Source organism: Metopolophium dirhodum, chromosome 3, assembly GCF_019925205.1.
Source record: "Metopolophium dirhodum isolate CAU chromosome 3, ASM1992520v1, whole genome shotgun sequence".
Lineage (NCBI taxonomy): Eukaryota > Metazoa > Arthropoda > Insecta > Hemiptera > Aphididae > Metopolophium > Metopolophium dirhodum.
Genome location: NC_083562.1, coordinates 28,305,923 through 28,331,526, shown reverse-complemented (window position 1 = coordinate 28,331,526; position 25,604 = coordinate 28,305,923). Strand labels below are relative to the sequence as shown.

At 27.0% G+C, this 25,604-nt stretch overlaps 4 protein-coding genes across 5 annotated transcripts; 2 read left to right on the top strand and 2 right to left on the bottom strand.

The window, feature by feature from the left end:
* Window positions 1-3,818: 3,818 nt before the first annotated feature.
* Window positions 3,819-7,972, top strand: LOC132942121 (troponin C-like). Its single transcript, XM_061010432.1, is given in 6 exon segments — window positions 3,819-3,867; window positions 3,870-3,988; window positions 4,093-4,117; window positions 7,228-7,371; window positions 7,438-7,689; window positions 7,759-7,972. Coding segments are annotated over 6 exon segments (603 nt in total). The 5' UTR covers window positions 3,819-3,833; the 3' UTR covers window positions 7,788-7,972.
* On the bottom strand, window positions 7,855-12,727 carry LOC132942120 (proteasomal ubiquitin receptor ADRM1 homolog). The gene is made up of 8 exons (XM_061010431.1): window positions 12,339-12,727; window positions 11,467-11,583; window positions 11,288-11,390; window positions 10,572-10,680; window positions 10,357-10,514; window positions 10,191-10,289; window positions 9,931-10,109; window positions 7,855-8,209 (listed from the first exon to the last, which is right to left on the bottom strand). Exons 1-8 carry the CDS (start codon window positions 12,540-12,542, stop codon window positions 7,982-7,984), a joined length of 1,197 nt encoding a protein of 398 aa, XP_060866414.1. The 5' UTR covers window positions 12,543-12,727; the 3' UTR covers window positions 7,855-7,981.
* A 166-nt stretch (window positions 12,728-12,893) lies between these two features.
* LOC132942119 (probable ATP-dependent RNA helicase DDX46) lies at window positions 12,894-22,168 on the top strand. Of its 2 annotated transcripts, XM_061010428.1 has the most exons (15): window positions 12,894-13,245; window positions 13,303-13,413; window positions 14,325-14,439; window positions 14,731-14,857; window positions 15,442-15,569; window positions 18,220-18,423; window positions 18,484-18,669; window positions 18,729-19,005; window positions 19,262-19,462; window positions 19,558-19,760; window positions 19,821-20,209; window positions 20,319-20,469; window positions 21,027-21,270; window positions 21,417-21,778; window positions 21,838-22,168. In XM_061010428.1, exons 1-15 carry the CDS (start codon window positions 13,229-13,231, stop codon window positions 22,078-22,080), a joined length of 2,958 nt encoding a protein of 985 aa, XP_060866411.1. In that variant the 5' UTR covers window positions 12,894-13,228; the 3' UTR covers window positions 22,081-22,168. The 2 variants fall into 2 exon arrangements, with proteins under 2 accessions (XP_060866411.1, XP_060866413.1); XM_061010430.1 differs by lacking the exons at window positions 12,894-13,245; window positions 13,303-13,413 and adding an exon at window positions 14,561-14,672.
* Window positions 22,068-24,032, bottom strand: LOC132942122 (DNA-directed RNA polymerases I and III subunit RPAC2). The gene is made up of 3 exons (XM_061010433.1): window positions 23,869-24,032; window positions 22,273-22,545; window positions 22,068-22,203 (listed from the first exon to the last, which is right to left on the bottom strand). The coding sequence occupies exons 1-3, from the start codon at window positions 23,872-23,874 to the stop codon at window positions 22,162-22,164; spliced, it is 321 nt and encodes a 106-aa protein (XP_060866416.1). The 5' UTR covers window positions 23,875-24,032; the 3' UTR covers window positions 22,068-22,161.
* Window positions 24,033-25,604: the final 1,572 nt, after the last annotated feature.

Here is a 25,604-nt window from a genome sequence, read left to right as displayed (position 1 = left end):
ATTACGGTATTGGTAATAATAATATTATGAACATACCTATATATTTATTAATAAATATAACGAATATTGGGGTATAAAAACATTTTGGACCGTGAAAACTGAATTGTATGTTTAGGACTAGGGCACGATGGAGTGATGGACAACAAACAGATTTTAAAAACAATACATGGAAACAATCCAAGTAGTCGACCCACAAACATATTTCTCTGATAGGTGTGGTCACGGGAGAATTTAAAAATATTTTTCAACGGTTTGTAAATTAGCTGTTAGATTTGTCACGAGCGCCGGGCGTGTTACATACTGTTGCCTGATGAGATCATACATTTTAAGAACTGAGCCAAATTGTCATCGATAATACTTAGATATACCTACTGTACAATAAATGAATAAATAACGAATCAATCATCGGAAAGCATATACGCATTATTATATTGCTGCCACTTGGCACCATACAAACTTATTTTTTTAAATTAAGTATGAGTTAAATATCGCTATAAAACATGTTAATGACGAAGCCAATAAGATAAGATGTTTTTTATACTAATTACGAACTATAAGTAAATATTTTGTTTGATAAAATATCACTGTAAGTATTGAAATGTCAAACATTATTTTATGAATTTATAAAATGAAAACATTTTGATTGATAATATAATTATGTGCCTATAAGTACAATTAAAATATCTACTTATATTTACACCAACCATTGTCCATTATAATTTATTGATCAACCCACCTAGACAAATACGATAGATAGATACCTAAATATATTTATACCTATACTGCAGTGCTAATGATACTATAAGTATACATAACCTAACCTAACCTACCTAATTATATATTTTTTTATATTTACAACCTTATACTAAGTAGGTTGTATAGCGGCGTCATAGGCGCAAATAGGGTTTGGAATTTGAGGGGGGGGGCTAAAAAGCCTTACTTCTATAATATTGAATAAGCTTAAAACAAAATGTAGGAAATTATGATGTTTGGTGGAGCTTATAAATAAATATGTGGTGTACATTTCAAGTACCTACTTTTCGGTAGACAAACTTATGAGGAATCTTGTATGACATTTTAAAATCTTAGATATTTAAATACACATTTTTATGAATTTTTAACTCAAAAAAGGTGGGTAAGTGGATGTCACTCTGCTATACAGTAGGTTACAAGTGGATCATTGTAATGGAAGGTGTTAAATTTTAATTCAATGATATAATATCATTGTATAAGAAAAACGATTCTGAGCGAAAACGGTCAGTCATGATATTACCAAGTATATTTGATGATATTCTTGTGAGTAAAGTAATTTATAAATAACCTATTTACGTGGAGCCTTGTTTTAAACTTTCAATCCTTAGCCATAAAAGTTGAACATTTTATAAATTTTTAACTACAAAATAATTATTAAACTATAAATTTCATAAATTTTGTCAAAATTTGAACTTTAAATACTTATAAAAAAAATTGTGCCTATGTATTTTAAATATTTTTCAACTGCTATTGTAACCATATATCAGGAGCCTTGCATACAATTTTCACGCTTTTTTACCCAACAAATAAAATTTTATTGATTTTCATTGAAAAAAAAACTAAATAAATTGAGAACTTACAATGTCCGTAAACAGCTCAAAAATAATAAATTATCGTGTATAGAAAATACTAATATAAACATTCAGTGAAATTTTCAAGTATCTATTTTAATTACAACAAAATAAGAAAATCGTTAAACGAGAAATCGAGTGAATATGAAATGTTGTAAAAATATAAATTTCAAACGCTAGATAAACTTATGGATAATCTTATATTACATTTTCAAATCTTAGATTGAAAAAAAAAAATTTTTATGAATTCTCAACTCAAAATAATTTGCTGATTTTCGTGATTTTTTCGTATTTTGTCGATATTTTAACTTTAAATGCTTATAAATAAAAACTGTGATTAAGGATTTTTAATATTTTTTGAATGTCATTGTAACAATAAAGTAGAAGCCTTGTATTCAATTTTCAAGCTTTTTTACCCAACAAATAACATTTTATTGATATATGTAGAAAAAAAAACTAAAAAAAAATGGAAACTGAAAATGTCCGTAAATAGCTCAAAATAAGTCAAATTATGTGGAAAATGTTATGGTGTATAGAAAATGCTAATATAAACATTCAGTCAAAATTTCACGTACCTACGGTCATTTGTTTTAGAGTTGCACCAAAAACCAAAATCGATTTTCTCGAAAACAGATTTTGCGTAAAAATTCCCGTTTTTCCTTAATTTTTCTTTTGTTTTTCATGTCGCTTTTGAAAATTACTGGGAAATTTGGTACCAACTAGATTCACTTTCCTATCAGAAAAGTTACTGTTGAAGAAAATCCAATCATTTTTACTGTCCTAAAAGGTGATGACAGGCACAAAAAAAAATTAAAAAAAACACACATCATTGTAAAATCAATACATTCATAGCTTCGCTCAGAATCTAAAAATTTGTAAATTTCGTAAAAATTTGAACTTTAGACAATCATAAAAAATTGTGGATTTACGCTCAAATTTTTTCATTTACACTAACAACAACTTACGAGGAAACCTTGTATTAAATTTTCAAGGTTTTTGACTGAATGAACATTTTTTATAAAATATTGACCTTAATTTAAATAAAACTAATAATAATCGAAAACGTCATAATATATGTATAATAATAGTTCAATATTTGTCAAAATATTTTGAAAATTTTATGGTGTATAGAATTGTCAATATAAACGTGTATATTCAGTGAAATTGTCATGTATCTATGGTCATTTTTTTAGAGTTGCCTACAATAAAAAACAAAATAAATTTTATCAAAAACCAATTTTGCGTAAAAATTTTCAAAACCAAATTACCAAAAAACCAATAACTTTGCTACCAACTTTATTATGTAATATGTTTGGTTTCGTATTATTTTGCGAAACCAAATTCCCCTGTTTTACAAAGAATTACAAAAAAAACCATTCTCATTTTCTCTAACAATCGAATCACACATTTTTAAAACTTGAACACGATAATTTTGAAAATAAATAAGTCATCATGTACAAACACTAACTATAGTCTGTACAGATGTAGGAAGAACGTTAGGTAATATTGTATAGCTAATATAAATATTATAGTATATAGATGGATGTTTTAGTAATAGATTACAGTAAAATCGATGGAAATTAAAAAAATGTACTAAATTAATACATAGCTGCAAATACAATAGGTAAATAACGTCAGTTTTATAATCAATTTCCTAAATAAGTTGTCATCAACACATTTATAGCACACAGCGAGGCTAAAATATAATAAGGCTTATTTATATTGTAGTACAAAAATATGTTTAGTAGTGGGCGTTAGGATAGTGTTTAGTTATGGCTCATTAGCTATTTTCATGATTTGCACGATATGGTTCGTTTAAACGATACCTGTATGACAACATTTCCAAATGTATCTATTCCTATAGTACCTATCTACTATTATTTATATCAGCTCGTCATGTGTGAACTCATAAGTAAATTAAAATTAAAATATATGAAGTATGCATAATGAGTCTATTTTTTTCAAGTATATTAAAAACTAACTGAACGGAAAATTACTTTTGAACTCTAACCGGTCGTTTTTGTTGAAATAATGAAATGTTATGAATGCATTAAATAAAATTAATTTAATGTTAAACGAAAGAATTTCTGTCATTACTCGCTTGAAATGATCAAGTTCTTTGAGAATCTTTTGTGATGTGTAAATTAGCGTTAAGCATTTTCTTCACTAGTATGGCAGAGTGATATCATAAATTTCATATTCGTAGAGGTGTAAGAATAGGCCAGCGGAATGCCTATCTATTTTTACCATATTTCTTTCATGGGTCTTCTATGCTTTCCCCTCCAATAAGAACTCAAGCAACAAACAGCTATTTACCTAGGGATTCGGACTACAAACCTCACGAGCATCACTATATGCTGACACCACGGACAGAAACCAAAATGGTAAGTGTGATAGATACCTATGTAAAATATATAACCAAGACAAATTATATTGATGCTTATAATATAGATATATTGAAAACGTATTATTACGTATTATGTTACAGGACGAAGATGACCAAAAAGTAGCCAGTAAGTATAAAATTAAATAATTGATTGTTCAATTTAAACGAGTATAAGCTTACTCTATTAGAAACATAGTATAATATATTACTATATAGTGTACTTGTTGAACATATATGTCGAGTTTAAATTTTAATTATCTATAAAAACTAAAAAAATATTTTATGTACAACCAAAAGATAACAAAATGTGCTTCTTTTTTTATTAGTGTAAAGACCTAACTATTATTCACATTTTAAAAATATAAAGATAAAAATATTACCTATACTAAATTTTAAAATGTGTGCATTTACAAATTTAAATTGGCATAATTTATACAGGTTATTAAAAAAATTATTTGTGAATAGCTACTTAAAAAATTATACTTTTTATTTTTACTGTTTTTAGTTTCGTATAATTATAAAAATTATATTAGTTTGTTTAAACGGCAATAATATTTTTTAAAGTTATATCCTATATTATTATAATATTTTGATAAGAACATAGGTAATTCATAGCTGTTTTTGAGGTACCTAAAGATGACTATAAATATTACTAGTTAATTGTTATAGGTAGTTATTAAACATCAAAAATTATTCACAATATTATTAATTTAGTTATTCAATTATTTAGGACGAAAGAGTGTATCACGATTCATCGTTTTTTTTTACTAGATACCTCCTATTATATTATTTTATATTAGAAACTAGAAAATTCTAAACGTTATCATTTTTAAACTAGGACCTAGGTAGGTTACCTACCTAATTTAATTGTACATTTTCAAAATCAAAATAATTATAGTTCACTGGATAGGTGGTGGTAGTATAAAGTTTTTTTCACCTAAGTACCTAACTTAAATGCAAATACTTACTATAAATACATTATATTCAATAGAATACAATTAATAAAATATATATTATGTTATACTTACACACAAAATTATAGAAACATACATTACCAGGAAAATGATGACTTAGGCAAATACATAGGATTTTCCACGTTCCAAATATTTTATAAATTACAATACATTATAGTATATAACGCTATATACATAATGGTTGCAATCCGTCACGTTTATAACCAAGCCAAAAAATGTGTCCGGAAAAAGAAAACGCGAATCGCTAATTTTCTATTGATTTTAAACGAGACTGGGTTGGACAACAGAAACGCCGCGTATTTACAATAATTGAGTGTAATTAATAATTGTGTATAACTAACAATAATTATAAATTATATTAAAAATGTAAGGATATTTTCATTTTTTACTTATTAATGCAACACTGGAATAATTTTTTTTTTTTGGTGGTGGGAGGGTGGATAAAGTACTTTACGCCTGGGTTTGAGCAACCTTGCTTTACGACTATCAAGATGCAGGTACCTAATTACTAATAAGTCATAGTCAAGTAAGTATAAAATTCCAAGTAACCATCATTGTACCTAAGAACATTTAAATCGTTTATTATACACGTATACAGTACGTATAGGTATGTTCAACGATAAAGGTAACACGTAATATTTCGAACGCACGATGCAGAATTTTATTTGGATGTTTTTTTAATGCATAAAGGTCTTAATATAACAACTATTTTTTTAAAATGGTTGACGCGCACGTGCAACAATTAAATTTTTTTTTAATAGTTCCCCCTATTATAGTTTGAGTTTGAATTCCTTTACTTTGACTTGTAAAGTTTTTTTCATTCTTAATAATTGACTTATTAAGAGTGAGTTAAAATTTTGATTTATGCATGTTGTAATATTTATCGTAGGTTTTAACAGTATATCTACAACAATTCTTCAATTGTCCGTGTAATTTTGTGTTATTTTTGAAAATTCAGGTGTGGACCCGTTTTGTATCGTAAGTAAAGCACATTTACATTATTTTCGCCAAATTATTAAATAAAATGTCTTGTGCGTATAGTATAATTTTGATTAATAACTTATACAATATAACATATAACAAATACAACATGCATAAAACGAAACTTTACCTCAATAAGTCAATTTTTAAAATAGAAAAAAATGAATGTAAGTTGGTTAAAAAAAAAAACTTAAGTAATTTAAATTCAAACTCAAAAACGGGGCAAGGTATAATTTCAACAAAAATTTGTTTTGTTAAAAATATGCAGAAAACATTAAAAAAAATTTCATTTCAAAAATAATATTTATATAACTCATAATATGAATATTATTTAATAATATGTGTATTTAGTATTTACTATAGTCTATAAATAATTATAAAAAACATATTATTTTGTGTTCTAAATTCTTTCTAACTAATTTAAGAACAACCATAATGTTGTGAAGAGACGAAGGAGCCGTGGAATGAAAAAGTTTGAATACCTCTGGTTTATAGTTTTATACAATGTAGTGTTAATCCGTTCAACGGTAAAGGTAACAAATATTTTTTTAACATGATGTTTTTTACTGCAAAAAGATTTAAATAAACCTTTTCTTGAAAATTTAAATGTTTTTTCCGCGCATGAACAACAAAACAAATTTTTTATTCTATTGTACAAATTAATCATTTTATAAAATACATCAATCACCTTATTAAGGCAACAAATTTAAAAATAATTATGCATAAAATATTTAAATTAAATACTTTACGTTTAAATTAAATTAATTTAGAATTTGTTATCATTAATTTTTTCTTCTTCTGAGTCACGGGCTCCCATGACAAATACTAGTCACGTACAATTTGAATACATTTCATATGTACCTATTAATTATTGATTTTTACAAATAATTAAAGTTTGGAAGTTAACCTTCAAATGTACCACACTATTTATACCTCAAAATACTTATATTGTCTATTCTATAGCTTAAAATGCCCAATATTTCATGGATGAAACTTGATCAAAAATGCTGTTTATGTTTATAGCCAAAGCAGGCTATTTTCATACAAATTAAAAACCTTTGCAGATCATGTTATAAACAGACTTCAGTGTAGACAAATCATATACCTACTTCATTTAGAATGATGTATTCTTCAGGTGTAACATATTAAATTATTTGATTATAACTAAGTCATAAATAATAAGACATTATAAAACACCATTCTTGACTTATTTGTATTAATTAATGTTTTGGCTATAAAACAATAACTACTTTAAAAGTCAATAATCTTATTTGTTTTAAAGTCATGCGAAAGGCGTTTCAAATGTTCGACACTTCTAAATCTGGTTTTATTGACACATTAAAAATTAGTACCATATTAAATACTATGGGTCAATTATTCGATGATTCAGAATTAAACGAACTTATAGAAGAAGTTGATCCAGATGGTAAACTATTATTTAGAACTGTCACAATAAGAATTTATATATAATACCTATTATATTTTATTATAGCAACAGGAAAAGTTAACTTTGATGGGTTTTGTGAAATCGCTGCACATTTTCTTGAAGAAGATGATGCTGAAGCTATGCAAGAAGAACTAAAAGAAGCTTTCCGACTTTATGACCGTGAAGGTAATGGATACATTACTACTGCTACACTAAGAGAAATATTAGCAGCATTAGATGACAAATTAGGTCCAGAAGACTTAGATGGCATCATTGCTGAGATTGATACAGATGGTTCAGGCACAGTTGACTTTGATGGTAAATATAAATACTATAAGCTATAAAGTATTGTTTAATACTTACCTTGAAATCACTTTTCATTTTCAGAGTTTATGGAAATGATGACTGGAGAATAAAATGACAAGTTTATATCTGAGGATTTGAAACATTTTTTTAATGATTGAAAATTATGATAACAATAAATTATCTGGATTAATTTTTATTGTTTATTTATTATAAGTATATTATAAATTTAATTGAATAAGAAAACTGTAATAAATGCCTAAATTTATCTTCATTCAAAATAAATCATAAAATATTAGTATTAGTATTACTTTGACCCAATATCATCATTGTCTGGTTTTTTGCGTTTTTCTGGGTTTATTGGACAAGCATCATCTGACTCTTCAGCACTAATATTTGCTTGTTGAAGAGCTCGTACAAATTCTTCCATGTTTCCTTGATTAGCTGCACTTACTGCTTCTTCTCCTAAATCAAACTGTTGAACCACAGATCCTAGTTGCCCAGTCTGTAAAGCATTACTAAACATACTCACAGCCTAAAAATGAAATATTTATAATAATATATTTATAAAAACTAAAAAAGCAAAATGTTTTATGCACTAAAAATATGCAGTGTAAAAAGTAGACCTACCCAAGCCCCCCCCCCCCCCCCCACCCGCTTAGTTGCGCCTATGTTTATTTACCCGTTTATTTATATAATTCTTATACAATATACAATTTAGTAACACTATATACTATTTACTTTTACTAATGTTTATAAGACCAGTTACCATACATTATAATGTTTTCAAAATATTTTGAATCTTTTTAGAGCTATTTAAAGGTATGAGAAGTTTTCAAATTGTTTTTAAATTATTGTTGATAAATAATTTTTAGCTCGGTCAAAAAACTTATATTTATTTGGTAATTTCTCTAACATGGAAAAATATTTCATAAAATATTAATTTTCTATAAGTATAGACAAATAAAATTTTGCTAGGTTAAAAAGCTAAAAATGTAATACAAGGTTCCTCAGAAGTTGTTACAATTGCAATTCAAAAATATATTATACATAGGCAGGACTTTTTTTTTATTATCATTTAAAGTTAAAATGCTGACAAAATTCATAAAAATCACGAAAATGTTCAAATTGTTTTAAAAATTTAAACAAATATATTATAATATATTTTATACACACAATTTGTTCCCCAAAATTAATTCAACCTACTATATCACTTATGTTTAATAGTAAAATAAATTACTTTATTAGCAACAATATCATAAAATATACTGCAGAACGGTACCCACTTGCTCAGCTCCTCCCCTCCCCCCCCCCCCTAAGTAAATAGATACTATCAACTCTCAAAATTAAAATCAAAACATTTTTACTGTTCCAAAAAGTAATGACAAGATACTAAAATAAGAAAACACACATCCTTGTAAAACCAATACATTCATCGCTTAGAATCTAAAAGGTATTACTACTTTTACTTTACTCCAGTCTCAACATTCAGCGAAATATAAAATAATTTAGTATCTGTTTTGTTATTATTAATTATTATATAATAATATGTTATGTTATTATAACTCACAATAGTGTACAACACTACAGCCAAAGCTTAACATCTTTGTACATGGTGCATCTATCACTTAGTTATATAAATAAATAAATTATGATAAATATTTGTATGGATCCAAATAATGTTATTACTGTTTTCAATTTTTCATCTAATGAGCACAAACATTATGAAACATTCATGATTGTAAATATAACGATTTCCTATGTTATAATTATTGTTACCATTATGTGAATATTGTTAATATCAAAATATCTCAAAAAATTAAATTTATTAGGCGTACCTTCTCATATATAGTTACACCAATATTAAATAAATATATAATTATATATCTTATGAAATTATAAATATATTAAAAGTGCCTATTAACACATGCCACAAAGTCCCATCAATGGATGGTCTCTTCTCTCATGCCCCCTGTCTGAATTGTTGTAAATAATCTTAATTATCAACCCGTTTGTTATTACCCTATTATTTCGTCTTTCCTATATTATTCTTTTATCACTTGTGCTTATTGTAAACCTTTAAATTACAGATTGTACAATTCTCTTGTTTAAAAAAAAAAAAGTGCCTATATCCCTACAAAATAAACATAGGGAGTTCGGGGGAGGATGGCTAATTGTATATCTTGGATAGCTTAGCACCCCTCCTAGCTTCGCCCATGACCACATTTAATCTTTTATTATATTTTAAGAACTTACTTGTCTAAACTGTGGGGAAGTAATTGTGTCTTTCAAATTATCAGGTGTTGTTTGACTTGTTGGTGTTGAATCTGAAGTACTTTCTGATGTTGGTAAATGTTGTGCTAACTGACTCAATGCACTTGTATTTTCGATAACACTTTGTAAATTTTCCATATCCATAGCAGCTGATAGATCAACTGTATTTTAAAATGAGGAAAATTAATATTGATTACAAAGTATAAAACTGATTAATAAATAAAAGAAATTTGTTTTATGACCTGGTGGTTTTTCAGTTGTTCCTTGACCACCAGTCAATCCAGATAACATAGATTGAAGGTCTCTCAGTTGTATGCCAGTAGCTCTTTGTTCTTGACTTTCTAAAAATTATTAATTTAGCTTGATAATTGTATTATAAAATATATAAAATTATTTTTCATTTATCACCTGTAGATCCTGTGGTAACACTATTTGTAGGAGGAGGAGAACTACTAGTGGTAGTTGTTCGATTACTGCCACTGCTTGTATTTGTAGTGGTGCTGGTATTTGCAGGTTGAGCACTAGATGAATGAGTTGATGATGATGAGCGCCCTGTTTGACTAGATCTAAGTAAAATATTACTCTTTAAATATTATGTTCACATACTTTTGTTTAATATTTACCTCATTGTACCAAGCAAAGATGATAAGCCCCCAATTTGACCAACTCCCCCAAACAACTGCATTAATTGTTGTTGAGACATATTGCTTAGTAAATTTTGCAAATCACCATCTAAATAAATAGGTTACATTATAATATATATTTAAGTTAGTATACAGTGTCTCACCATATCTGTCCTCGTTAATAACTTCATTTCTGAGTAATAATTTAGAAATATGGTATTGAAGAACCACAATAAGTATTTTTGGTGTAACTTAGATCAAAACAAAAATAACTATTTTTGGATATTTTTTAATAATATGAGATATCCAATTTATGTAAATATTTTGAAAGTTAAAATACTAGTTTTAATTAAGTGCTCAAATAGATAGGCAGGAGAAAAGGTAGAAGAGAATAATATACAGTCAGAATTGCGGGTATGAACAAGCAGAAACACAGTGAGACAATCTAGATAATTGTTATGTTATATACATTTATATAATATTAAACCATCGCTTTATATTCCTCTTATATACAGATTGGGCTTTCATTTATATATATATATATAGAATTAGTAAATGTTTTATCATTATTTAAAGGGCATAATTTTGCATTTTTACATAGGTAACTACATTTTTATTATTTATTAAGAATAAGTAGATATAACAAAATAAAAGTTAATTGTTAAATTTTTATATGAATAAAAATGAGATATATTAATTAAGACTGGTAAACAAACCAGGGGTAGTGCCACCACTACGATTTGAACCAGGTGCTGGAGGGTTGTTCATGACATCATTGATACGGCGACAGTTTTCATCGTCTTTGTCAGTTTTTGCTTCCTATAAACATAAAAACATACTATAAATGATAAATAAAATATAAACAATTATTATTGATAATATAAAAATATATAACCTGTAGCCAAAAAAATGACTTTTTGTTTGATGACTTGAATTTCAGCACATAAACTCTTCCAGTAGTACATTGTGGTACAAACTTAAACTCGCAATCATCGGGGAAAATTATTAAATCCTATAATTTAATTTCAGTTGAATAATTTTTATTATTTAAGTAATGGAACTAATTTTTACTTAATCATAAAAGCATGTTTGAATAAAATAAATATCATTTAATATTTGAAATATATCGAGATCTAATTAATATAGATATTTTTCCACAAAAGTAACTATTTGTAATAACATTGCAAAAAAAAAACACACACATATTTATTGGAAAATTAAATTTTAGGTGATATTCTTTTTTGTAATGGTATTAATAATAATAACCTGGTTTCAACATTAGTATATTTAAGAGTTACATTAAATTATAATTTAAAAAGTGATTAATCAAAAATATATAAAATATTGCATTTTTTAGTAAATTGACTAATATAAACAAGAAAGAACAGTTTAAATAATGAATAGACAATATTATGTACCTGTATCCAAATGTGAAAAGGGTGGGGCCAAAGGTACTAGTCTTTTCAAAACAATTATCATAATCAGCAGAACTATATAGGTAAGTTAGTTTAAAATTGTATTCAATAATTTTAATTTATTTAAGATGATTAGGAAAAATAGATGAAGATATTTAAACATAACCTAAAATAAATATTTAGGAATGACAATTGACAATGAATACTTCTCATAATTAATACTATTATAATTGTAAGCTATATTAGGTATACCAAGTAATAAGTGTATTTCTATACAATAATACATAGATAGGCAGCATTTAAAATAAAAAACAGCAATTTAACAATTTAGGAGTAAAAAGTAACAACTTACATCTTCAACAACACCTGATGAACGATCTTTCCAGCAGAAATGAATCAAAGAGTCATCTGATTGATGAATGTATAATAATCCCTTTCTTTTGTCAGGGTACACCATTTTACCTCTCATGTTCATTTTCCCAGCTTTAAACTCTACAAGATTTTTTGACTGATTTCTACCAGCAGTATTTCCAAACAATGCAGTTGCTCCAGACATTGTTTTAGTAATATTGAAAATATTTTAAAACAAAAAAATTACAGAAATTTAAATTGTATTAAAAATATTAGAATAAAAAAGAACTAAGCCGTCGCAGGTCAGCAAAAGCAGACATGCAGTGAACAGTATAATTACCTAATCGTAACTCGTAAGTAATAAGCAATAGGAAAATCAAAATTTGCTTTATCACGGTGAACGGGTGAATATATGTGTATGCACCATAGATAAAATAAAACTATACAGTGCAATCACGAAGTAGATGATAAATTATATTAAGAATTCAGTGTGACCTTTTTCGATAATATTTATACATTTAAAAAAAAATAACCGGAACACGAAAACTTTTTCAGTTGTCATCGATTCACGTCAAATCTTAACTGTTGTTTGATAAATGAATAAAATGATAATATCTTAATTCTTAAATAAATCCTCAATTCTAAATTACCTGAATAGTAAATTGTTAATTGTAAATACATATTTAACAGATTTGCATAAACGAGTGTGGGTAAACTCTCGAGGGTAAATACTAAATATCGAATCTTGTCTACTCTTAACCGCTATAATAATTTATTACTGATGCATAGTGCATACATAAAAATTAAACAGCATGTGTAAACAAATATATACTTTGTAAGGAATCACAAATTATCAATTAAATATATTTAATTAGTTTTGATTAATTGAATATGGTTCGTAGCGGGAGGTAAGTTTTTTTTTAACATGAATAAGATTTGAATAATATTTAATTTTCTAATTTCAGCGATAGAGTCCATCGTAAACGCTCAAGAAGCCGTTCACGGAGTCCTCGTCGTCATCGTCGCAGTAGTAGATCTCGGTCTCGATCACCTCGTCATAAAATACATAAATCAATGTAAGAATTTATTAAACAGATTTTAAATCCATACATGCATGTACATAGTTTTTAACTATGAATACCTACTCTTTTTTTTTCTAGAAATAAAAGGTTTGTAAATATGAAGCAAATAATTTTAAAATAAATAATATTGAAACTAATCAATTTTGTAGATTAATAAAAAATGGATATACCTATATAATATATACTTCTACCAGTTTTAGTAATATCTATTTATTTTTTCTAGATTTAAAAGGTTTGTACATAATGATATAATATTTTAACTATCTTTTGTACATCAATATAAATTAATAAATAGGTAGTAAGATCAATTAATACTTAAAATAAATAATTTTCGAATTGATTATTAATGTATAAAATCAAAATACTATATTATTACTATACATATATTATTAATAATAATGTTTTTTTCTTTTTAGAATTAAAAGGTATGTAAAACTAATATGAAATGCTATTTAACCTATATTTATATTAATAAAAGTAAAATGTTAGGTACAATGTTACAGTTGAGTAATTTAAATGTTCCGAATACTTATATGTCAGAGAATAGTATTTACAACAATATTCTGAGTGCAATGAATTTTATGTATAATTGGTTTAACTAAGGATCTGATAATATAACATTTGTGTGCAAGTTTTATCAGCTTGGTATTTCAATATTTCATGAACTCTTTCTTTTGTCTAGATTACATTGTATGCACATAATTAAAATAAATCATTATCTATAGTTATTTGATGTAAAATAAGATATTAGGCAAACCCAGTTTTAGGCACCTAACTTATCTTATATTTTTCATGTTTAGTTGAATAAATAAACTAAACAAAAACTTAGAAAAAAAAAAATTTGTTTATTCTGTCATGTGTAACTTAATATGAATTGTAAATTAATGCAATATGTATTAATATAGAAGAGACAGAAAAAAGTCTAGATCTCCTCGTCGTTCCCGGTCACCTCGTAACAAAAGAAAGTCACCGGAGCGTAAACCTGAAGAAGTGCCTTTTGATCCAACCAATCCAGATAAGGTTTAGATATTTAATAATATTTATTAGTCATATTTGTTAATTAGAAAAAAAAAAATTTTTAAAAATTTACTTTAGCCAACATTAGTTTTTTCTCACTTTAACTAAAATGTCTTTTTAACAGATCGTTCGATGGCAGTCAGTCAAAATTGAATATACAGATATATTGTTCATTTTGTTCATTGAATGATGGCTAAACTAAATTTAAGCAAACTTTTTTTTTTCTTAAGTTCATGGTAATAATTTAAATATTAAGTTCTGTTTTGGTAATAATTATTAAATGTTCTATTCTAGGAAACTGAACAAAAAAAACTTGAATTAGAAATGCAAAAGCGTCGAGAACGTATTGAACGTTGGAGAGCAGAACGCAAAAAAAAAGAATTAGATAGTGTAAAAAAAGATGTTCGAACTACAATCATGTGTAAGTCTTATAAATGTATAAAATTTAATTTTAATGTTTTACATTTTGTCTTGAACAATTCTTGGTACATGTGTGTTACCATACCTCAGAATACAAACAGTTTTTTAGTATTATGCGCAGCTGTATTTTAATTACTACATGTCCATTAGTGGATATGTAGTACGCTTATCCATAATTTTTTTTTATTTAAGTATGACAAGTACACTTCCCAGCTCTGGTTATAACACACTGCAGGAAATAGTTAACAATATCAATTTCAAGAGCGTTATAAGATTATAAAAGTTTAATGTCATTAGGGTACTTTATAAATGACAAAATTATAAGGTTTTTTTCTGGTCTATAACAACACACTAGTGCCTTATTATTCATTAGTTATAACTTATAATAAGTGAACATTTCATAAACAACATTATAATATGAACCATTTACCAAAATGTTAATGATGATAATATTTTTGATCTAAAAATAATTAAGTTATACTATTTTTTATACTTAAACTATATGAATAAACCTTGCATAATAACTAAATTTACAATATTATTACTTTCATATTTTAACTATTTTAACTAATTACTTAATTTTAGCCAACCTACAAATACCTTCAAAAAAATGGAATTTAGAAGATGATAGTGATGAGGAAGAGGAAGCAAAAAACAATGCAGAGAAATTGATTGAAGAAGAAGAAATTGATCCTTTAGATGCTTTTATGCAGGTTAAAAAAAAATTTTTTGTTCCTTTATTACATGACTTGAGTCAAGTATTTAAGCTTATATTTTCTAATTGTTAAATTTAAATGATGACATAATTTTTTGAACTTCGATATTAAAAATAAACATTCAACTAATTATTAGGGTAAAAAATATTAAAAAAAATTCCAATAATTATTAGTTATAAATTTATGTTGGCTGACAATTAATCATCATCAATTACACCTAACTTAAGGTAATCATACATTCTGTTTAAAATTAAATTATCCCTTTTTTAGTATGGTCTCAATAAACAAGACACATTTTTCCCGAAAGAAAAAACCTATACATAAAAGAAATACAATACTAAATATATATTTCCAGTTTTATATTTAAACCAAAATAAAAAAAATAAATAGTTTTCTTAGAATGAGTGTTGACTGCAGGGGTGGAGTGGGCGGTCTTGAAATGGGAAATTTCCAGATGGCCTGGTCAGTAGAAATCTATACATTTTTTAGATTCTGAGCAAAGCGATGAATGTATTGATTCTACAATGATGTGTGTTTTTTATTTTTTTTTTTATTTTTGTGTCTGTCATCACCTTTTAGGACAGTAAAAGTGCTTGGATTTTCTTCAATAGTAACTTTTCTGATAGGAAAGTGAATCTAGTTGGTACTTTGGGGGGTCAAAAGTAAAAATTTCCCAGTAGTTTTCACAAGCGACATGAAAAACAAAAGAAAAATTAAGGAAAAACGGGAATTTTTACGCAAAATCTGTTTTCGAGAAAATCGATTTTGGTTTTTGGTGTAACTCTAAAACAAATGACCGTAGGGACATGAAATGTTGACTGAATGTTTATATTAGCATTTTCTATGCACCATAAAATTTACAAAATATTTTGACTCTTTTTGAGCTTTTTACGACCATTGTCAGTTTTCAATTTTTTTAGTTTTTTTTTTATAAATATCAATAAAATTTTATCTGTTGAGTAAAAAAGCTTGAAAATTTAATAGAAGGCTCCCAGGTTATTGTTTCAAAGGCAGATGAAAAAATTTAAAAATCCTTAGTCACAGTTTTTAATTATAAGCATTTAAAGTTCAAATTTTGACAAAATACGGAAAAATCACGAAAAATAGCAAATTATTTTGATGAGAATTCATAAAAATTTTTCTTTTTAAATCGAAGATTTGAAAATGTAATATAAGATTACTCATAAGTTTGTCTACCTTTATCAAAAAAAAAATGTCTAGAAGAAACTTAAATTAAATTTTTATGAGCGTCTGAAATTTATATTTTTACAACATTTGATATTTACTCGATTTCTCATGTAACAATTTTCTTATTTTATTGTAATTAAAAAACGAATGACTGTAGATACTTGAAAATTTCACTGAATGTTTATATTAGCATTTTCTATACACCATAAAATGTTGAAAATATTTTGACTCTTTTTGAGCTGTTTACGGACATTGTCAGTTTTCAATTTTTTTAGTTTTTTTTCTATAAATATCAATAAATTTTTATTTGTTGGGTAAAAAAGCGTGAAAATTTAATATAAGGCTCCTGATATATCGTTCTAATAGCAGTTGAAAAATATTAAAAATACATAGGCACAATTTTTTTTTATAAGCATTTAAAGTTCAAATTTTGACAACATTTATCAAATTTATAATTTATTAATTATTTTGTAGTTAAAAATTTATACATTTTTAACTTTTATGGCTAAGGATTGAAAATTTAAAACAAGGGTCCACGTAAATAGGTTATATATAAATTACTTTATTCACAATAATATCATCAAATATACTTGGTAAAATCATAGGCTGACTGACCGTTTTCGCTCAGAATCGTTTTTCTTATACAATGATATTATATCATTGAATTCAAATTTAACACCATCCATTACAGTGACCCACTTGTAACCTACCGTACAGCAGAGCGACATCCACTTATCCACCTTTTTTTTAATTATTGTTATCTGTAAATTTTAGTCCACTACTAGATACAGTTATTGAAAGTATGGAAAAATGTTTTTAAAATTATAATGGAGTTTTAGCAGACCTCAGAAAAAAATTATATTATGTTTTTAATAAATGGTAAAACCGGAATCAAAAGTGAAGCAAGTTCAATTTTGTATTATTAATTATTTAAAAAAATTTTCATAAGGTGGGTGGCCTGAATGAATTATTTTTTCCTGGCCTGCATTTGGTTACCACTCCTTTGATGTCGAGTGCTGAAAAAAAATTTTCTCAGCAATAAACATTGAGAATGAATGCAAAGGTCACACTTCTCAACAACATACTTAGTCCAACTAGAAAGGGAGTAATTTATTGGATTTTTTTTAATATAATAATTGTTGATGGAGCTTAACCTCTTTACTTTTAGGATTCCCCCTTCCTGTTACACTATGTCAATGATATTGATAATAAGACTTGCAGATGTTTTTAAATATTAAAGTTGTGTTAATATTACCAAAAAATAATTCTTATTTGATCTTTAAATAAAAAAATATCAACTTTGTTGTGTATCTTTAAAAACCTTTTAAAATTCAGTGCTACACAAAATATTTGGAAATTAACTGCACTCATTTTATTTATTTGGAGTTTGTAAATTTAAATTTTAAATAATTTTGTTAAAAAAAATGTGTCCATTTTCATAAGAATCAATTTATTTCAGGGTGTTCAAGAAGAAGTACGTAAAGTTAATAAAGTAGATGGGCATCGAAGTAATTTATCAGAAAAAAATTCATTGAATGATCTTAATCAAAGTCCAGGAGTTGACACTACTAGTTCAGGTGTTGTAATTGTATCTGGAGTAGCAAAGAAAAAAGATAACAACACCAGAGGTGAACTCATTGAGCAAAATCAAGATGCCTTAGAAGTAAAATATAAATCAATTCTAAATAAATACATGCATACTTTATGTTTAAAAAATTTCTAGTATTCATCTGAGGAAGAACAAGAAGATTTGAATGTAGCTGCAGCAAGTTTGGCCAATAAACAAAAGAAAGAATTACCAAAAATTGATCATGCTGAAATTAGTTATTTACCATTTAGAAAAAATTTTTACGTTGAAGTACCAGAAATATCCCGTATGACTTCTGAAGAAATTGAAAAATACAAAGAGGTAATATTTTAAAGTTAATACATTTAATGGTTAAATGTATTCTGTATTTTATTCCCCAGGAATTAGAAGGTGTTCGAGTGAAAGGAAAAGGGTGCCCTCGACCAATAAAAGTATGGGCTCACTGTGGTGTGAGTAAAAAGATTATGGATAATTTAAAAAAACATAATTATGAAAAACCTACTCCTATACAAACACAAGCAATTCCTGCTATAATGGCTGGGCGTGATCTTATTGGTATTGCAAAAACTGGAAGTGGCAAGACTCTGGCGTTTTTATTGCCTATGTTTAGACACATTATGGATCAGCCTCCTTTGGAAGATACTGATGGACCAATTGGTTAGTACCTACATATTGATTAATTGGTCATATTTTATATTTAAATTATTTCTGGTTTACATTCAATTCGTTAAAATATTAAAATGTATAGTGTATATTGTTAATTGTTTACACATAATATTTATTAAGATTTTGAAAAAAATTTGAATGCAACATTTTGCATAATTCCTATTAAATTTTTTTTTTTTCTAAATGATTAATAGTAGTTTACCTTGTAAAACAATTTAAGAATATATTTTATTATTTATTCATTTAGCTATTGTTATGGCACCTACAAGAGAACTTTGCATGCAGACTGGAAAAGAAGCACGCAAGTTTACTAAGAGCTTGGGGTTAAGAGTTGTATCGGTTTATGGTGGTACTGGAATATCTGAACAAATAGCCGAATTAAAACGTGGTGCAGAAATTATTGTGTGTACTCCTGGCCGAATGATTGATATGTTAGCTGCAAATAATGGTAAGACTAGATAATATATATTTTCCAATCACTTAAATAGTTAAATAAATAGCTATAGATTATAAACTTTATATTTTTTTTATATATATATATAGGTAGAGTTACTAATTTAAGAAGAGTAACATATGTGGTATTAGATGAGGCTGATCGAATGTTTGACATGGGATTTGAACCTCAAGTTATGAGAGTGATTGATAATGTACGTCCAGATCGTCAAACTGTTATGTTCAGTGCTACATTCCCTCGTCAGATGGAAGCTTTAGCTAGACGGATACTACAAAAACCTGTCGAAGTTCAAGTATGTTTGTTTTACATAATAATTACTTATGTAAAAATGCAAATTTATTTATATTTATAGATTGGAGGTAGAAGTGTTGTTGCCAAAGAAGTAGAACAGCATGTAGTTATTGTAGAAGAAGAACAGAAATTCATGAAGTTACTTGAAGTTTTAGGAGTCTATTACGAAAGAGGAAGTTGTATTGTGTTTGTAGATACTCATGAGAATGCTGATACGCTTCTACAAAAATTATTAAAAGCCTCCTACCCATGTATGTCATTACATGGTGCTATAGATCAATATGACAGAGATAGTACTATAGTTGATTTTAAAAGTGGTCAAATCAAATTGTTGGTTGCTACTTCTGTTGCTGCTAGAGGATTAGATGTTAAAGACTTGATATTGGTGGTTAATTATGATTGTCCCAATCATTATGAAGATTATGTTCATAGATGCGGGAGAACTGGAAGGTAATTACTAATTAAATCAAAAATGTTTACTATTAGTATTAGTTAAAATTAACAATGATGGTACTTTTAATTTTTAAACTAATTGATTTGAATTATAATGTAAAATTAGAGCAGGTAATAAAGGATTTGCCTACACATTAGTTTCACCTGACCAAGAAAGATTTGCTGGTGATTTAATAAGAGCTTTGGAAACATCTAATGTACCTGTACCAGAATCATTGCGTACTATGTGGCTACGTTACCAAGCAAAACAAGCCGCAGTAAGTAGTACTAACTGTTGTATACTATATTATTGATTCCCTTAAACTTAAAAAATGATTTATAAGTTGTTCATACCAACGTTTTCATGATATTTTTAAAACTGTATTTTTATCTCTTTACTGTTAATCATATTTTACTCTGAGAAACAATTCTTATGCAGTATCTATTTTTTCAATCACCATTCTAAAACTAAATAAATTAACTATATTAATTAAGACGATTGACTATGGCAAACATAGTTGATTATACTAAATTGCAGATTTTGATACTTAAATTACTTTATGAATAATACAAATTATATGTTAAACATTTATCAGAGATCATTGAATTTAAAAAGTTGATGTTTAGTATAAAAAACTATTTTGTTTTTGATTTTTTATTTTTCAAAGTTATTAGTGCCTAAGAACATTAGTTTTGTACCTAAATTCATAAGGTACTATTTTAAGATTACATATAACAATTAACCATTAAAAGAAGTAGCAACAACCTTACATTTAAATAATCAACCAACGTCCCAATACATGGAAAATATTATAAAAATGTATTTTATACATAGGAAGGAAAGCAAGTTCATACTGGTGGCGGTTTTAGTGGAAAAGGATTTAAATTTGATGAAACGGAAGCTGTTATGGCTAATGAAAAGAAAAAATTACAAAAAGCTGCTCTTGGTCTTCAAGATTCTGATGATGAAGACATAGAAGGAGATATTGATCAACAAATTGAAACAATGCTTGCGCCTAAAAGAATTGTAAAAGAAGTAAAAGCTAGTGCTATAGGACTTCCAAATCTAACAGGCTTAAGTAATTATCTTTGTTATTTATTTTCAAACTATACTATTCCAGAAAAATTAAGCATAAGTGTTTGAATAGTTTTATTTAAATAATGATTCTATAATTTTATTACATAATATATTTCTCAATTTATGAATAAATTGAATATGTTTTAGTGGAAATAAATGGAACTCCTCAAGCATCAGAACGACTTGAATTAGCCAAACGTTTAGCTTCACGTATCCATATTGCTAAAAATCTTGGGCCAGATGCCAAAGGTGCATCACAACAAACTGCAGAAGCTATATTAAAAGGGGGTCTTGCTAGTTCTCAACCAGTTATCACTGCTAAGACTGTTGCTGAACAATTGGCAGCTAAATTAAATACTCGATTGAATTACCAACCAAAAGATGATGATGGTGAGAGTGAATGTGGAGATAGTCCTGAAGCAGGGGTAGAAGAAATATTTAGAAAGTATGAAGAAGAATTAGAAATTAATGATTTCCCCCAGCAAGCTAGGTGGAGAGTTACTTCTAAGGTTAGTAAAGAATTTTTTTACAATATGTTAATTTGTGTTAATATAAAATGTTATTTTAGGAGGCTTTAGCACAAATATCGGAGTATTCAGAAGCAGGAATAACAGTCAGAGGTACTTACTATCCACCACCTAAAAATCCTCCAGAAGGAGAACGTAAACTATTTTTAGCTATAGAAAGTACTGATGAATTAGCAGTCTCTAAAGCAAAAATAGAAATCACTCGTCTTATTAAGGAAGAATTATTGAAAATGCAAACTTCTGCACACCACATGGTTAATAAAGCTCGATATAAAGTCTTGTAATTTCTATTGTATTTTTTTTTATTAGTAAAGTACAATTATTTATAATTTTTATTCACATGGTTTTAAAATAAAACTTGAGTCTTATTCAGTTGCTTTAGTTTCTTCATAAGCTGAAATTGCTTTCTATACATAAAAAAAATTATTATTAGTATAGAATGTTACCACATAGTAATTTAACTTATTATTACATACATTAAATGTTTTTTTAACGTGATTTAAGATTTGATTGAGCTCTTGAAAACCGCGTTTGAAAATATCTTCTACGGAGTGGCCATTTTTCACTTTTAACCGTAAATAAATTTTATTTTCTGACGGATGCCTTATGGAATAAGCACAAAAATCTGTTTCAGGAAAACTTTCTAAAACATACGTTAATAGAGAACCCAGTGTATGTCCTTCGTCTTCAAAAACAAATGTTCTATCTAATTCGGAAGGTCCCGTGATTACATCTTCTTCTAATAATTCCTATAAAAATATTAGTATACTATAAGATAATTGTCTATTGATTAATAATTTTATAAATCATATACATAATTAGGTTCTTAAAATACTATGGGCTACAAAAAGTGTTCAGATATTAACTATAACTACAGTTGATATGTACAACCAATGCGCTTGGCATTGTACAATTTGATTGCTTTTTTAAATTAAAATATTTTTAGTAACACATTATTGATATTAGAAACTGGTCCAGGTGTAAGGCTTGTCACCTTGTCCCAAACTACAATTTATTGAATGTTAAAAACACTAATTTCCATTCATAATATAACATCATACCCATGCTCAGTCATAACTGGGTAAAAATCTAGGAGTACCAAAATAATTTGTTCACAAAAATCAAAACCATAACTTAATTGTTTGTTTATATACAATCCCTTAAAACTCATTTTATGGCTTATAAATAAATTGTAGATACCAAGATACCCACATCGTTAAATAATCTTAAGTACACAAAAGTTTATAAAAAAAGGTGCAAACCAGTGTCCTGACTTGGAAAAATTAAAGTAGAGGGACCGTTCATTTTTTTAAAAAAAGAGTGTCCCCATCAATTGTTACACGTTATTAAGTCTTGGGGCTATGCCCCACACCCCCTAATACCCCTCTTTAAATCATATAAAGAATATTTATAAATAATCAATTTTAAATAAAAAGATGTAAGTTAATATAAGACATAGGTAATTACGGTAGGTAGATAATTATATAATATATAATATTATAGATGTTATAAATAATAAGTTCTAATAAAGTAAATTAATTAATAGTTTAGCAATAATTAGTTAACATTAACTAATTTATAGATCTACGTTATGAAATAATCCATAAGACAAATTATGATGGTAGGTATCTCGCACATTTTGATAAATATTCGGAATGATAAAGGCATACAAAGCGACCTGTATGTTCCCCTTAAAAATAATAGTAGGGATATGCTAAAATTTCTGAAAAAACAAATTATAGTTAAAATATTAAATTTGATATCAAACACTGTTAGACTCTAAAAACGATTCTGAGTAAGAAGCACGGTTATAGATACTAGCATCTATAGCAGTGGTAATAAGAATATTTTTTTAGTTAAGATGCAATATTATTATATTCAGAGTTCATATTTAGTTTGCATGAAGAAAAAATATTATTTTGGTACATTTTACGTTTTAATAAACCCATATTATGAAATACCTTTAATTACAATTAGTAAGAAATTTCTAAAATAAATAAACATGTAATATTTGAATTTGAAATAAAACATTATTAGTTAGACAATATTGTAGGTAGATTTGTTCAACTCACCGCCATAACATGGAATTCATAAACTACCTATAAATTTAATAACATGGAACATCACTTGATGCAATTACTATATGGCGTATTTACCACGGGGCACGGACTAAGATATTTTGTCATGGATATACAGCACGATTTAAGATAGTATGGTTGCCAAACGACCCATTAAAAAAATGTTATCACACGGCATGCGGTTTGAATTGAAAAGTCACGTGATCTACGGGTGCCCTCGCATACAGCGCTCATATCGGTTCAAATTATAACAAATAAAAATTTTTATGGTTGAAATCACGGATGTACGTCCATGGTTGAAATCATATTAGATAATCTTAGTAGATATATATCTATCTATCTATATATATATATATAACTTATTAGATACCTTAGTTCATGGTTGTATATTTCAACCATGGATATAACTGTCATAAGAAATCGCCTCACCTTTTAATAATATATTATAAAGATAACGTTCTATGGCTCTATGCATATTATTAATATATTATATTAGTAAAATAACCATAGTATGTTTTGTACGCTTTGTCAGTGGCGTCATTTCAGTTTTCAATAGAGGGGGGCAAAGGTTTAGACCGGCCCGAATGGGTAAAAAAAAACCGCAAAAATATTAATAGTTTATTAAGATATCTTCTTTTTTTTATTTTTGAAAATCTATTAACAGCATTATCTATAAATCAATTTTACCTGATTCATTATAAGTATATATTATATAATATATATATATCTTATATAAGTATATGATATATTTACAAATTAATATTATCTTAAATTATAATATATTTTTTTTTTATTGCTTGCTTACCGGCTCAAGTTTTGTCTGTTTATTAACATGCTAGAAATTATTTTCGATACTTTTCGAGCAGTTTGCGGTAATTTTATATTTTTAGTCGCACCCCTTAACCACCCATCTATTTTTTTTAGATCATATTTTTCCCAAATTAAAAGATTAATATAAACATGCGTCACGAAAAAAATTAATTTTAATTTAGGTACTCAACTAAATTAACACAATACGCAGAATAGTTGAATCATACACGACTGTCGCAAGTTATGAAGTCCGTGATCAATGATAAATAATAAGAGCGTCAATCGGTTGTTGTTTTTAGAATTTGTAATCATTTTAGATTTTAGAAATTAAACTATACGAGATTATGATACTAACTGTTCATTTTCCTTCACAAAACACACTCACACAAACAAACATACATAAATACATACATACAATGTGTACGTCCCCGCATACGTCTAAATATATTCGAACTATCAATTAGTAAAAATGTATCATTGTGACAATAATTTCTTAGTACATACTATAATATTTTCTGAAAATATTATAAAATTCCCAGACAGCAAATGTTTGACTAAAAATATTATTATAACATTAATATAGGCACGTTTTTGCACTAATAAAATATAATAATGGTAAAACGGCAACAACTGGAAACCGGCCCATAGGGCTGCTTTTAAAATCAGACAGGGGCAAATGCCCACCTTGCCCCCCCCCCAAATGACGCCACTGCGCTTTGTACTAAAATATATTAATGTTATGCTTTGCAATTTTTAAAGATATCTTATTACCGTTCCGTCAGTTCTTAATAGATTCTTAAGTCTTCTTTTTATAATTTTATGGACTGTAAATATCTCATCCACGCATAAATAAAATACGAACAAAAAATTCTTTATTCTATTTATGGCAGTCACAAATAAAGATAACAAATCAATAAGTA